The sequence below is a fragment of the Littorina saxatilis genome, linkage group LG6 (genome assembly GCF_037325665.1).
Source record: "Littorina saxatilis isolate snail1 linkage group LG6, US_GU_Lsax_2.0, whole genome shotgun sequence".
Taxonomy (NCBI): Eukaryota; Metazoa; Mollusca; class Gastropoda; order Littorinimorpha; family Littorinidae; genus Littorina; species Littorina saxatilis.
In genome coordinates, this window is record NC_090250.1 from 27,173,121 (window position 1) to 27,188,249 (window position 15,129).

The window sequence follows — 15,129 nt, forward strand, 5'->3', positions numbered from 1 at the left end:
GTTTGAACTGCCTGCAGCTGTTGCATACAGAAAAGAGAGAGAGATAGAGACAGAGACAGAGAGGGGGAGAGAGAGACAGACAGACAGACAGAGACTGACAGAGACAGACAGAGACAGAGAAAGGGTGTAAAAACAGAGCATCTGTTGCTTGAAAATATATGGAGAACATATGTTTCAACTTTTTGTATTTTTGTAAGGAAGCATGTGATGGCGGAGAAGATTAGCTTGGGACTCGAAGAGAGAAGGAGCGTGGGTGAAATTGTGCGTTTTTGAAAATGAAAATGATTTTTTTCATTTATTTGGAGATGATCTGCGGGAATAGGGGATAAAGGGAGGGAGGTTTCAGGGGGGATTGTTCAATTGTTTAAATACCAGAGGGGTGTTGGTGCAATATGTGTGGCCTTGAGAAGTGGAAGGGGTGTGTGTGAGTGTGTGTGGGGGTGGGGGGGATGTAGCAAAGAGATAGGACGGTGTTTCTATTGCATACATGTTTGAATCGACCCAAATTTGTTTTTTAATTTGCTTGGGTAATTATGGGAATAGGAAGGCGTGCGAGAGATGGGAGGGGTGTAGAATTTGAGAAAACGTTGCCCATATAGTACAATGAAACTGGTTGAACTACTTGAAGACCTGGAGAGTTGGAGACGGTGTTAGGTAGAGATTCTCAGTGCATGCAATGTTACAACAGAAGAGGGAAGAAAATGAAGCAGAGAGCAGGGACTTGTGGAATTCATATTTTGTTTTTCGCATGGATCACCGGCTGTAAAGAGGTGTTATCATTTGAATATTCGTAATTGGGGGAGAAAAGGAACGCAAAATTTAAATTTAAGATGCAAGGGAATGGAATTATTCAGAGTTTATACGGTTGTGGAAGATGAAATGTCGCCTGAAGTACAGTGCCCCTCTTCCTCCATCCTTTATTCAGACCACCTCCTTCCATTTTAAAACACTCCCCACACCTCTCTAAGACCATAGTTTACCACATGTTCTGTAACTAACGTTTGCAATTTGCCTCCATTTTAAAACACTCCCCACACCTCTCTAAGACCATAGTTTACCACATGTTCTGTAACTAACGTTTGCAATTTGCCTCCATTTTAAAACACTCCCCACACCTCTCTAAGACCATAGTTTACCACATGTTCTGCATGACCGCTCAGTTGGTAGCGCGCTGGATTTGTATTCAGTTGGCCGCTGTCAGCGTGAGTTCGATCCCAGGTTCGGCGGAAATTTATTTCAGAGTCAACTTTGTGTGCAGACTCTCTTCGGTGTCCGAACCCTCCCCCCCGTGTACACTACATTGGGTGTGCACGTTAAAGATCCCACGATTGACAAAAGGGTCTTTCCTGGCAAAATTGCTTAGGCACAGTTAATAATTGTCTACCTATACCCGTGTGACTTGGAATAATAGGCCGCGAAAGGTAAATATGCGCCGAAATGGCTGCAATCTACTGGCCGTATAAAATTTCATCTCACACGGCATCACTGCAGAGCGCCTAGAACTGTACCCACGGAATATGCGCGATATAAGCCTCATTGATTGATTGATTGATTGATGTTCTGTAACTAACGTTTGCAATTTGCCTCCATTTTAAAATTAGTTTACCTTTTGAGACCTGATGTTGTATATTTGTCTCAAGGGGGCATAACTTAGTAAGGGGGATTTTTTTAAATCATTTTTGACTCACATGCGAAGCAAAAGTGAGTCTATGTACTCACCCGAGTCGTCCGTCCGTCCGTCCGTCCGTCCGTCCGTCCGGAAAACTTTAACGTTGGATATTTCTTGGACACTATTCAGTCTATCAGTACCAAATTTGGCAAGATGGTGTATGATGACAAGGCCCCAAAAAACATACATAGCATCTTGACCTTGCTTCAAGGTCAAGGTCGCAGGGGCCATAAATGTTGCCTAAAAACAGCTATTTTTCACATTTTTCCCATTTTCTCTGAAGTTTTTGAGATTCAATACCTCACCTATATATGATATATAGGGCAAAGTAAGCCCCATCTTTTGATACCAGTTTGGTTTACCTTGCTTCAAGGTCAAGGTCACAGGAGCTCTTCAAAGTTGGATTGTATACATATTTTGAAGTGACCTTGACCCTGAACTATGGAAGATAACTGTTTCAAACTTAAAAATTATGTGGGGCACATGTTATGCTTTCATCATGAGACACATTTGGTCACATATGATCAAGGTCAAGGTCACTTTGACCCTTATGAAATGTGACCAAAATAAGGTAGTGAACCACTAAAAGTGACCATATCTCATGGTAGAAAGAGCCAATAAGCACCATTGTACTTCCTATGTCTTGAATTAACAGTTTTGTGTTGCATGACCTTGGATGACCTTGACCTTGGGTCAAGGTCACATGTATTTTGGTAGGAAAAATGTGTAAAGCATGTGAGTCGTATGGGCTTTGCCCTTCTTGTTTTTTAGAGATCTGCATGGTGATGGTGCGTGTGTGTGTGTGTGTAGGGGGGGGGGTGCACAGCAGAATATACTGGTGTACAATACGGGAATTTATTCATATCGGAATTCTTTGATCGGTGAAAGAGCATGAACAAGAGAGAGAGAGAGAGACAGAGAGAGAGAGGGGGGGGGGGGGGGGGTCAAGAGGTTATCTTTACAGCGCTTGACAGTTGAAGAAATTGTGCATGAATAAATCGTTTGAAGGGAGTTGAAGCGTTCATAGGTCAGAAACTCCAGCGAATACTTTTTCATCCTGCCTTTGATGTTTTCTCTATAAACATGGAACATGGAGGTTGGAATTGAGGGATTTCACCAAGAACATTTCTTACGCTCTGCAATTTCGAGTTGGACGTTGCTGTAGAAGCAATCTCTGTTCCCGGTTTATTGACTTTTTCTGTATACATGTCTGCATCTCTCTCCTCCCTCCCCCCCTCCCCCCTCCCGATCCCCCATATTGCTTTTTATTTCTGCTTCGTGTTATTTATCTCTCGCTCTGCAAATTGCGCTGTTCATATTTGCAATGACATGTTTATTCTGAATAAAAAACATTTTTTTAAATCCGACTGAATGATGTTATTTTGTGTTTTTGTGTGTTTTTATTTTATTGATTACTTCTACATTTCTGTGTCAGCAGAACATTACACTATTTATTCGTTTTAGTGCCTGTCATTCTAGTTGAAAGATGCTTTACTTTATTTTAATTTTCTTTTTCTTCTGTGTCGCAGGGTCTGCTTAAAGTTACAACACAGTTGTTGAAGAGAGACTTTCCTGCACAGCCCGACATTGCCAGTGATGACGGGCTTGAACACAAGTGAGTCTGTTTATCCCCACCATTCTTAGCTATTTTCAATGTTGCTTATCCTTTATCTGTTTAACTTGTCACAGTAATCAGCTATCATATTCTCAGGCAGCCCTTTTCACTTGGATATATTTCGGGGGTTGAAATGACTTAGAAGGGTAGATTAAACTGAACACGTTTTGTATCAAAGAATATAATACCACTTTGAATATCTTGTAGGTTTTACATGTATGGGTTTTTTGTTGTTGCTTTCTTTATTTTAACTATGTGGGAGCCAGCCTTATGTAATGGAAAAGCATAATCAATACATTTGTGTATGCTCAGGTTGCACTTGATGAATTAAGATCAATAGTTGTAAAATGTACCTAAATCTTACTGTATTTTGAAAATGAGCTCCTGTGTTCTAGCTGGTTCTGAAATAGGGGAACGTTTGTCACTGTTGATAAGGGTTATTACATTGGTGTACAGGTAACTCTGACTGAATTGTCTCTACTGTAAAAGTATTACTATGCCTGCCTTGCAGAATCAAGGGCGCTTATCTGATATTAATTAATCTATGTTTGGCAGTTTGTATAAAATCACTTCTATCGTGAATTATTGTATGCTTTTATGAAAGAAAAAAAGAAACACACACACACACACACACACACACACACACACACACACACACACACACACACACACACACACACACACACACACACACACACACACACACACACACACACACACACACACACTCCAATAACAACCATGATCACATCTAGGTAGACGTAACCATTGAAATGTTAGTGTTTAGGCCTGCTCATGCATTCCTTTCTCATAACCACAGGCAGTTTGGTAATAACCTTAATCATGTTAGTCGCTAACATGTTGAATGTAGCAATGTTCAATACAGATATATAACAGCAGTGTGTTTGTGCTGATTTATTTAACTCACATTTTGTTAGTTAAATCATTAACTTCTACTTTATTTTTTGATTAGACGCTCTCAGATATCTGCTACAAGTACACTGATTTTAGTTTGACTGTATTTGTTGTTACTAGAAAAACATATTGCTTTTGTCAAATACTAAGTCAGCAGTGAAAATAGTTCAAGATTTCCAAAAAGATCTTTATTCTTCTTTCGATCTTGTATTCAGCTGCATGCATTCTTATCAAAAGCATTTAATTAAGTGTCTCCTTGCTCACGTTAAATACTTATCTTACTATCAGACCCACAGGCGGAAGGTATGGTGTATAACTTTTCTATTCACATGTCAAATGTATCATATTTTGTAAGATACTTGTTTTTCTCTGTTCACTATTGAGCTAAGTTACTCTGCAAAGGTTTTGTGGTCATATCATTTCACTGCATTCTTTTGCATTTTGTGGTTGTCGTATTTTCTTTGGATCTTGACTGGCTTTTCTTTCTGTCTTTTTTTGTTTTGTTTTGTGGTTTAAAAAAAATGTTATTTACGTGTTTTGTGATTGCTTTCGTTTTTGCTTTGAAATACAGAATTCACAAAATTGTCCTAGTTGTTTTAACGTGTTTTTGTTACAAGTCAGCTAGACCAAATGAATGTTGATATATGTGCATTGCTCTCTTACAGTTTGTTTTCATCCTTGGTTGAAAGTGAGATTACCATTGGTCATTTGTTTGTCACCTGTTTGTTTGAGCACCTAGTGATTGCTTTGCTGTTGACATTTAGTTGACAGAATAAGGGGTTTCCCTTATTTCCCTTGAATCCAATCCCAAACCCCCCCCTGGATGGTTTGTTTAGCGTGTTTTGGTTTTACTGATTGCATTTGTTTTACTACAGGAATTGTTTCACTTTAGAAGTGTGCATGTATGTGTGGTGTGTGTATGTGTTTTTGCACTTGTCACAACAACTGTTTGGAAAGTATGTGGTAAAATGTTACTGTAACTTTGTATTCGTATCATCAGTGCGCTCCTTTGTCGCATATTTTGGTCAGACTCATCTTTGAGGGCTCCAAAGGGGGGGGGGGGGGGGGGTATCATCACGATCACGGGAAGGGAAATTTTAGCTTTCACGATCACAGTTACCTTGATTTTTGTTTTCACGATCACAAACACCTTGACGAGTAGAGGATCATAGAGTGATACAGCTGTGAAAAAATTTACGTTGAAAATAAAATGCTTTGCAATAATGCCCATCACGATCACGAAAACAAATGACGATCACGATCACGAGACTTGATTTTTTTTGTCATCACGGATCACGGGCAAAGTCCCATCACGATCACAGAAATGGAAATTTCGCCAATCACGGTCACAGAAAGGTCAAAAAACGCCAATCACGATCACGATTTTAAACCCTTTGGGGCCCTCATCTTTTACCTTTCATCATAGTCATCGTCATCATAATCGTCGTCATCGTCATCATCATCATCATCATCATCATCATCATCATCATCATCATCATCATTTATTCATTTATTCTTTCATATTCATGTCTCTAATCATCATAGCCATCATCATGATCATCAGTTTGTCTAATCAGCATTTTAGCTATGGTTTTTCTAACCATTTTTATTTCTGTAAGCATGCTCATTTTTTGTAAATATTCATGAATACTGCATGAAAAACTGAACAAACAAGAGGCGAAGCCTTCAAGGCTCACGTAAGAAATCGACAAACAGTAACACAAACTCAATCACTCCGTCACACACACAGTAAGCATAGGTGACACGGTGCAAGAGTGCGAGACACTAGATCTAGATCTGTCTGTCTGTAGCCTACTTACGGGGACACGACTGCCAGATGGCCAGATCGACACTGCGCTTTCGACAGCGCTTCCTCGCGCAGACACTGGAAACACGCTGTGCAGATTAACCTGTAGGAAATCTCCTTTGGTATCTTCTTTATCTATTTTTCTGAAGCTACGAAACCGAACAATGTGAAATCATGAGTCGTCTTCTCCGAATCGGCGAACTGCAGCTCGGTGATAACTGTATCTATACCACAATCCTTCACGCGATTTGACCTAACCTTGACCCCTGACCTGGTCCACATACCACACACGACACAAACCAGTCAGCTGTTTTTACCCCCCAAAAAACCCCCACCATCCGTTTTCTTTGGATACACACTTTAACTACATACGTGCCGACGAAATGTTGATCATTGCTTCAATACTTTGAAGCTGTTGCTTGAATAATAACCAGGTAAAATTAGTATTTCGGTGTTCAGTCAAATGTTAAAGTTTCTACCACAGACATACATACATACGCACGCACGCACGCACGCACGCACGCACAGACAGACAAAAGTTAACATCGCATAGGCTACACTTACGTGAGCCAAAAATGTGTCATTTATATATATCTGTGTGTGTGTGTGTGTGTGTGTGTGTGTGTGTGTGTGTGTGTGTGTGTGTGTGTGTGTGTGTGTGTGTGTGTGAGTGAGTGAGTGAGTGAGTGAGTGAGAGTGGGGGGGGGAGCACTATCATATTGATTTAGTTTGTAATGTGAAAATCAATTGATTCTGTTTTATCACTACTAACGTAACACTAAACCATTGTTATTAAGCTAATAGCAATCTGCTTTACAGAAATAATGCTTCATGTGCGTAATACATTAATTCATCGATAATATTTTCAGATAGATTGTTTGTTTTGTTTTTAAGATTAGAAATGTTGGCGGGTGTTTAACGAACACTCTCAGTAATCCGACTTTTAACATTGTTTGCGATAATTATGAAGTGTTGAGTGGCAAACGAATTTCAAGTATTGTAGTAACAAATAATGTTCTATCTGGCACCTCGTTGTATCAGTGATGTTGAACACAGATTATTCATCTGTTTAGTTTGTTTAATCATATGTGTCATTCTAATAATGAAGAGCTTGGTATCCCCTTCTAACTTTGAATTAGATGTTCATTGTACAGGGTGACACAAAAAAAACAGAGCCCACCAAAAGTTTAATATTTTCTGAAATAATCAGCCGATTCTTTTATTTTTTCAGGTGAGCCAAGCTGAAATGATGTTCTAACAGCCCACCAAGTTTGAGCTTCAAGATGTCATGGACAACGGAGCATAAGACATTTATAGTCGAGGCCTATTTTCGGTCGAATTCTATCCAGACTGGTCAGCCGCAGATGTGGGATCGCTCTTACAGCTGCTGTTATTGCTGCCTTAAGATCAGGGATGGTCTGGGGGTTGTTGCCATATACCCTGTCCTTGAGGTACCCCCACAGATAAAAATCTGGGGGGTTCAAGTCCGGTGAATAGGGGGACCACTCTGGGTCACATCTGCGGCTGACCAGTCTGGATAGAATTCGACCGAAAATAGGCCTCGACTATAAATGTCTTATGCTCCGTTGTCCATGACATCTTGAAGCTCAAACTTGGTGGGCTGTTAGAACATCATTTCAGCTTGGCTCACCTGAAAAAATAAAAGAATCGGCTGATTATTTCAGAAAATATTAAACTTTTGGTGGGATAGATCTGTTTTTTTTGTGTCACCCTGTACATTGTCATGAAGAATATCGAAGAGTATTAATCCATGTTCATGTTCATAGACATCATGGAACACATAATGTTCATTTCACGTTTTTGATCGACAACACAGAACACTTGAGGTTCAGTTTGTAGTTAGAAGCTTTTGCCTGTCATGGACACTGAACAACGCTTTCAGCTTTATCCATATCAACAACCTGATGAGTACAGTGGCACCCCTAATTTAAGACCCCCAGAAATCAGACGAAGGGGAGGAAGTTTTAATATGGAAGTAAATGTTCAAGAGAAAAACAGAGAAAGAGTGTATTCCGGAGGTCTTTTTCTTCTTCTGCGTTCTTGGAAAATAGACTTTCATGGCCGCCTAAATCGGGGATCTAAAGAAAGGCTTGTAAACACTGTAGTCATTTAAACAACAGAATCAAAAAACAAGAATTGTAGGTGATTGGAACATTTAATTATTGACAAAACAGAACGTTACGTTTACGTTTAATGTTTAATGTAAAGTAACGTTTTGTTTTGTCAATAATCAGACGTTCCAATAACATACCTTTCTTGTTTTTTGATTCTGAATTTTGGAACGTTGGCAGTCTATCTGTTTCTGGATCTAATTTAAACAACAGTAATTAGCTAGATTGTGTCAGCCGATCAAAGAGTTACAGGTTACCATCCTTGTGTTACAGAACGGTGGTGACAGTATGGCGCCATCTACTGGAGGAGTCCGATCGGCAGGCCAAATGCCGATTGGCTGCCTCGGAAATTTATGCAGAAAGAATTGCAGAGCCTCTCAAGGGAGTCAAGTCTGCCAAGCAACAAACTACGAAAAAGGTACTTGTTCAAAACACAAGACACTCGTTGGACGTGTCTGGTTAGTAGAGCACTTGACCCTTCATCCTCGGGTCACAGGTTTGAATCCAGGCCGGGACGGACACAGGTCAACTTTATGTGATGGCTCGGAGACGGTATGCATGTTCATCCCTGTGTCACCGCCGTAGCCATTTTGCCAGAAGTAATGCGGTTACACCTTAACACGCAAGCACATGGATAGCGCGATTATTGGTTGTTGCTGCAAGTTTTTTGTTTAAAGTTTGTTATTTATTTTATGATATCAAATAACCAAAGGGAAGGAAGCGCTCTTTATGCATACAACATGTGTAATGGAGTAAGTGAGAGTTATACGGAACCTTTCTCCTGGCACCTGAGAGAATAACAAGCATTGAAATGAACAAGCGGATGAAAGTCGTAATAATGGAGACTTTTGTCTGAGAAATCTGCTACTTTAATCTTCATACTGACCACACAACCTTCGTATGACCAAATACAATGTATATGTATACACATACACACTCATGAATTTGTTGACCAAAAAACGAACTCGGTCACTCTTAATACGCAAGTCGCTTCTCCTGCTGGTCAGTGGTCAGAAAGTTGTGTTTGTGTGTTTCACGGTGAAGCTGTCCAGTCAATTTACTGACCACAAGAGCATCTGACCACCTCTCCGGTCCATTCTCTCATGATGACCATCTCTCAAGGCGCTCATTTGCATGATGGTCTCAGTTTTAGACTCATTTGCATACCTTCGAGATTTCCTGGTTTCTGGTTTATCTGTTGGTCCTTTATGACAGTCAAACTTTTTGTTTCTGTCTCACTTTGTTTATTTGTTTGTTTGTTTGTTTTTGACATTTTTTTCTTTCTTTCTTTTTTTCTTTTTTTCTTTTTTTTCTTCTCCTTTCTGTCTTTCTTTCGGCTCTTTTTTTCTTTTCTTTCTTTCTTTTTTTCTTTCTTTTGGATGTTCTGAGTTTGTTAACTTGTTTTGTTCTTCCTTCCTCCCAATTTGTGTTCTTCTTCATGCAATTTGCTAACTCTCTGTTTTCCTTTCCTTCTGTGCTTCCTCGTCTCCTCCCTTTTAACCTCCTTTTGTTTCTTTCTTGCCTTTGCAATTTGTCCCTTCCATTCCTTCATTTAACATCAATTCTTCCTTCCTCACTATTTGTCCTTTCTTTCTTTAATATTCTTTCTCCCTTTTTTCTTTTCTCTTCCTTAGCTCTCTTTCTCACTTAATTTCTTTTTGTCTTCCTCTTTCCTGTCCTGTTCTTGTTCACTCTCTTCTTTTCTGTCTTTACTTATTTCTTGCGTCTCCCCTAGCCACTCATTATCTTCTCTCGTAAGCTCTTTGCTCGAGTTTAAGAACACTGACCAGTCTGACTCAGCGTTAAAAAAACAAGAAAAGAAAGGTTTTTGTTAGTGTTTTTATTATTTTTTATTTTGTTTTAGCTTACTCGGCAGTTTTTTACCTTCAGTGTGTACGTGGTTAATTTCTCTAACTGACCAGACTGTCTCTTCCTAATTCTGAGTTTGCCGATGGGGAAAAGATAGTTGTCTGCGCGAAAATGGATGTCTTGCCTCAGAACTGCGTTAGATTTCCAGCAAAATGGATACAGGGGTAGTGTAGCGGAAATGCAGATGATGCAGTTTAGCGAATGAATGACTTGGGAAATGTGGGGTTTTTCCAAGGAATGTGGAAGATGAAGATCTCTTTGGGGAAACACAGCCTTCAGCTGAAATCCATACACGCGTGTACCCAAGTAGAAACGGACAGATATAATGACACAAACACAGACAGGCAGACAGAGGGACTAATAGACAGACTGGAAGAGACACACACACACACTCACTCACTCACAAACGCACACACACACATACACACACACACACACACACGCACGCACGCACACACACACCCTCTCTCTCTCTCTCTCTCTTTCTCTTGCTCTCTCTCTCTCTACTTCTCGACACCCCCCCCCCCCCTCTTTTCTCTTAGAGGAGCAAAAAGGACTGATACCAGTAGACATCACAGATCACTCAGGAGTGAGAGTCAATTAGTCAGCAGCAACAGTCATTCGAACGGGAAGTGAGTGGTGCTTCCAGACGAGTCCTTGATGCCACTTTGCATGCGAATGGCTGTGTTGCATGCTTCAGCTATCGGCAAGGGAATGCCTCCTTGTGGCTAGCTTCCAATTCAAAGTGATCTAACAATGAGCTCTTTAAGTTAATTGATGAGTATAGGCAGAGTGAGAACATGGCATTTAATTTGCAGGTTCCTGTACATGTAGTACTCGTTACCTTAAAGGTACAGTGGAACCCCCATTTTTTTTGCCTCCAACATTCTGAGAAAATCAGGGCTTTAAAGCAGGGAATCTTGATATGGGGGAAAATTTACAGAAGTTATGAACAGAAAGTCTTTAAGGGATCGAGTCTTGAATTGGGGGGGGGGGGGGGGTGTCTTAAAAAAGAGGTTCAGTTATAGTACTCGTTACCAGGCACCTTGCTGCTCGTTATAGTACTCGTTAACTTAAAGGCACCTTGCTGCTCGTCAAAGCCACCATTTTAACCGCCACTTTTACATGGGTTAAAGGCCCACTCCGCCTCGTGAAAAAAGTTCCCCTGACCCTCTCAGATCTGGTCAGGCTTTTACCTAGGATTAGATCGTCCATCCACTTGGTCACATACCAACAATGAACAGCATGGGTGCTCTCCACTTGGTCACATACCAACAATGAACAGCATGGGTGCTCTCCACTTGGTCACATACCAACAATGAACAGCATGGGTGCTCTCCATTTGGTCACATACCAACAATGAACAGCATGGGTGCTCTCCACTTGGTCACATACCAACAATGAACAGCATGGGTGCTCTCCACTTGGTCACATACCAACAGTGAACAGCATGGGTGCTCTCCACTTGGTCACATACCAACAATGAACAGCATGGGTGCTCTCCACTTGGTCACATACCAACAATGAACAGCATGGGTGCTCTCCACTTGGTCACATACCAACAATGAACAGCATGGGTGCTCTCCACTTGGTCACATACCAACAGTGAACAGCATGGGTGCTCTCCACTTGGTCACATACCAACAGTGAACAGCATGGGTGCTCTCCACTTGGTCACATACCAACAGTGAACAGCATGGGTGCTCTCCACTTGGTCACATACCAACAGTGAACAGCATGGGTGCTCTCCACTTGGTCACATACCAACAGTGAACAGCATGGGTGCTCTCCACTTGGTCACATACCAACAATGAACAGCATGGGTGCTCTCCACTTGGTCACATACCAACAGTGAACAGCATGGGTGCTCTCCACTTGGTCACATACCAACAGTGAACAGCATGGGTGCTCTCCACTTGGTCACATACCAACAGTGAACAGCATGGGTGCTCTCCACTTGGTCACATACCAACAGTGAACAGCATGGGTGCTCTCCACTTGGTCACATACCAACAGTGAACAGCATGGGTGCTCTCCACTTGGTCACATACCAACAGTGAACAGCATGGGTGCTCTCCACTTGGTCACATACCAACAGTGAACAGCATGGGTGCTCTCCACTTGGTCACATACCAACAGTGAACAGCATGGGTGCTCTCCACTTGGTCACATACCAACAGTGAACAGCATGGGTGCTCTCCACTTGGTCACATACCAACAGTGAACAGCATGGGTGCTCTCCACTTGGTCACATACCAACAATGAACAGCATGGGTGCTCTCCACTTGGTCACATACCAACAGTGAACAGCATGGGTGCTCTCCACTTGGTCACATACCAACAATGAACAGCATGGGTGCTCTCCACTTGGTCACATACCAACAATGAACAGCATGGGTGCTCTCCACTTGGTCACATACCAACAATGAACAGCATGGGTGCTCTCCATTTGGTCACATACCAACAATGAACAGCATGGGTGCTCTCCACTTGGTCACATACCAACAATGAACAGCATGGGTGCTCTCCACTTGGTCACATACCAACAATGAACAGCATGGGTGCTCTCCACTTGGTCACATACCAACAATGAACAGCATGGGTGCTCTCCACTTGGTCACATACCAACAATGAACAGCATGGGTGCTCTCCACTTGGTCACATACCAACAATGAACAGCATGGGTGCTCTCTGTGCACAGGGAATTTTTTTTTTAAAGAATTGATTTCGTAAAAGGCTCTGGTGCCTTATACGGAAATTAATAAATCAAAAATATCAATTCACCACAGCAAGCAGTCATGGTGTTGGTGTTTGGTATGTGTCTAGATGAGAGGATATTCTTATGATATCACATGTACTGCACAAGATCTGTTTTGGTGCGAATAATCACGTACACATGAAGGATAGTGCCTTTAAGTGAACAAAATCAGTCTCTTGTCGCTTCTCCCTTGTCAAGGAGCTGTTCTTTAGTGGCACTTTATGCAGGTTCATTGCTTTAGCAGACTAGGCTTTCTCCAAAGGCACAAGAGACTGGTTGTTGGAAGAAACGCTATGTTAAGGCCTAATAGTATTGCTAGTTTGTGTGTGTGTGTGTGTGTTTGTGTTTGCGCGCGGATGTGCGTGCTTGCATGCTTGAGTGCGTGCGAGTGACGTAAGGGCTGTTACTAGCAGCAAGAGTATGGCCAGACCTCACAATTTTTCTCTCTCCGAATACAATGAAACACCCCTTTACGAATTAAAAAAAATTGTGAGAAAATGAGATCTTGAAAAGGAGGGAGTCTTAAATCAGGGGTCTTAAAAGGAGGGTTTCACTGTGCGTGTCATGCGTCTTTGGTTTCCGGTCGTGTGACTCAACCAACTGTACCACTTGTGTAGCGGGATGTAACAACTTAATATCTCCATGCCCGACCCCCATTCTTACACAGCCCTTTTACTCCTAGCCATGTTTGATGACTCATGATATTTTTGGAGGGAACCTAGCTCATTTATTGTGCATACCTGTGCAAGGTGTTAAATCTCCCTCAGCGGGGTTGCTTGCTCAGAGTAAACTTTAGATATTGAAAGACAGGTGAAAACAGGTGTAGCAGAGTTGTATAACAGCAAATATTTGGCCTTACCTGTCACGTGTGCAACAAAGAAGGTATACAAAGTGTGGAAAGTTAAATCAAAACGACACTGCAATGTTGCAGTATCGCAGAGGGGTTGGTTGTGAAACACTTTATGAAGGTAACAATGGAGGGGGGGGGGGGGGGTAGTGATCGAGGGAGTACAGGTCTTTTGTTAGGTATCTTCAGAAAAGAGTATCGTATGCAGACAGCTTGGAATATGAGAGAGAATGGAGACAGAGAGAATGGAGACAGAGAAAATGGAGACAGAGAGAATGGAGACAGAGAGAAGGAGAAATTAAAACAGACAGACAGAGAGACAGACTGAGAGGGGGCGGGAGAGAGAGAAAGAGTTTGTGGATTGATCTTCTCTGTCTGTCTGTCTGTCTGTCTGTCCGTCTGTCTGCATGCCTGACTGCCTGCCTGCATGCCTGCCTGTCTGTCATTATGGTTATATACTCAACTAATTCTTGTTTGTGTGTAAAAAGTTCATCTTAGGTAGCTTTTGCCCAGTCTCCCAGCAACGTAAAGTGGAGAGGCCGCACACACACACGCACGCACGCACGTACGCGCTCAAGCACACACACACACATACACACACACACACACACACACACACACACACACACACACACACACACACACACACACACACAAGAACCACAGCTAATAGCCTTTACCATACTTGACACGTTTGTGTTCTTTAAATGAGCACCAGGTGATGTTGCTGTGTGCAGGTGATGCCTCAGCTAGGTGTGATCCACGGAGAGGTCGGGACGACAGTGCTGGACATGGTCAAGGCACAGAAAGCATACTACGTGGAGGAAGCGGCTGCCCACGACGCCAGACAGAAAGTGGCCGAAGCTGAAGACAAGTATGGTTATGGTTATTGTTGTGATGGGGGGGGGGGGGGGGGGGGGAGGGAGGGAGGGAATGGAGGGTGACGGGGGAGGAGGAGGTGGGGGGATTTGTTTGTGTGTATGTGTGCGTTGGGGGGGGGGGGTTGTGAGTGTGTGTGTGTGTGTGTGTGACAGACAGAGAGAGACAAGGATGGAGAGAGAAAGTGTGAGAGAGAGAGATATTGTGGAAAAGAGAGACAGACAGACAGACAGACAGTCAGACACACAGACAGACAGACATGACACACAGACACACAGACAAACAGAGAAAAGGAGACTGTGTATGTGTTTCATACCTGTGCATGATTCCAACCAAGTTTCACATCCTCACATTTGTAAATGAGACAGATTTCTGTGACGGGTTGTTTCTTGCATATTTCAGAATCAAGAGAAAATCCACAGGACTGTTCCAGTCCATGTCAGGTCTTCAGAAGACTTGTGCCAAGGTTGGATTTATTTGTGTGTGTGTGTGTGTGTGTGTGTGTGTGTGTGTGTGTGTGTGTGAGTGTGTGTGTGTGTGTGTGTGTGTGTGTGTGTGTGTGTGTGTGTGTGTGTGTGTGTGTAATCAACATGTAAGCTGTAATCAAATGTAATGTTGATAAGAGGATGGAGCTAACA

The 15,129-nt window shown here is 42.1% G+C and overlaps 1 protein-coding gene across 4 annotated transcripts in view; it reads left to right on the forward strand.

Annotated features, from left to right (window-relative positions):
- The window catches only part of LOC138968882 (F-BAR and double SH3 domains protein 2-like), a 110,315-nt gene that overhangs the window by 69,307 nt on the left and 25,879 nt on the right, over positions 1-15,129 (forward strand). For all 4 annotated transcript variants that reach the window (XR_011456308.1, XR_011456309.1, XM_070341555.1 and 1 more), the window contains exons 4-7: positions 3,199-3,284; positions 8,412-8,556; positions 14,350-14,486; positions 14,894-14,957. Coding sequence is in view for 2 of the 4 variants with exons in the window: in XM_070341555.1 (XP_070197656.1) it covers positions 3,199-3,284; positions 8,412-8,556; positions 14,350-14,486; positions 14,894-14,957 (432 nt within the window). In the remaining 2 variants the exon portion in view is untranslated. The remainder of the gene's footprint in view (positions 1-3,198; positions 3,285-8,411; positions 8,557-14,349; positions 14,487-14,893; positions 14,958-15,129) is intronic.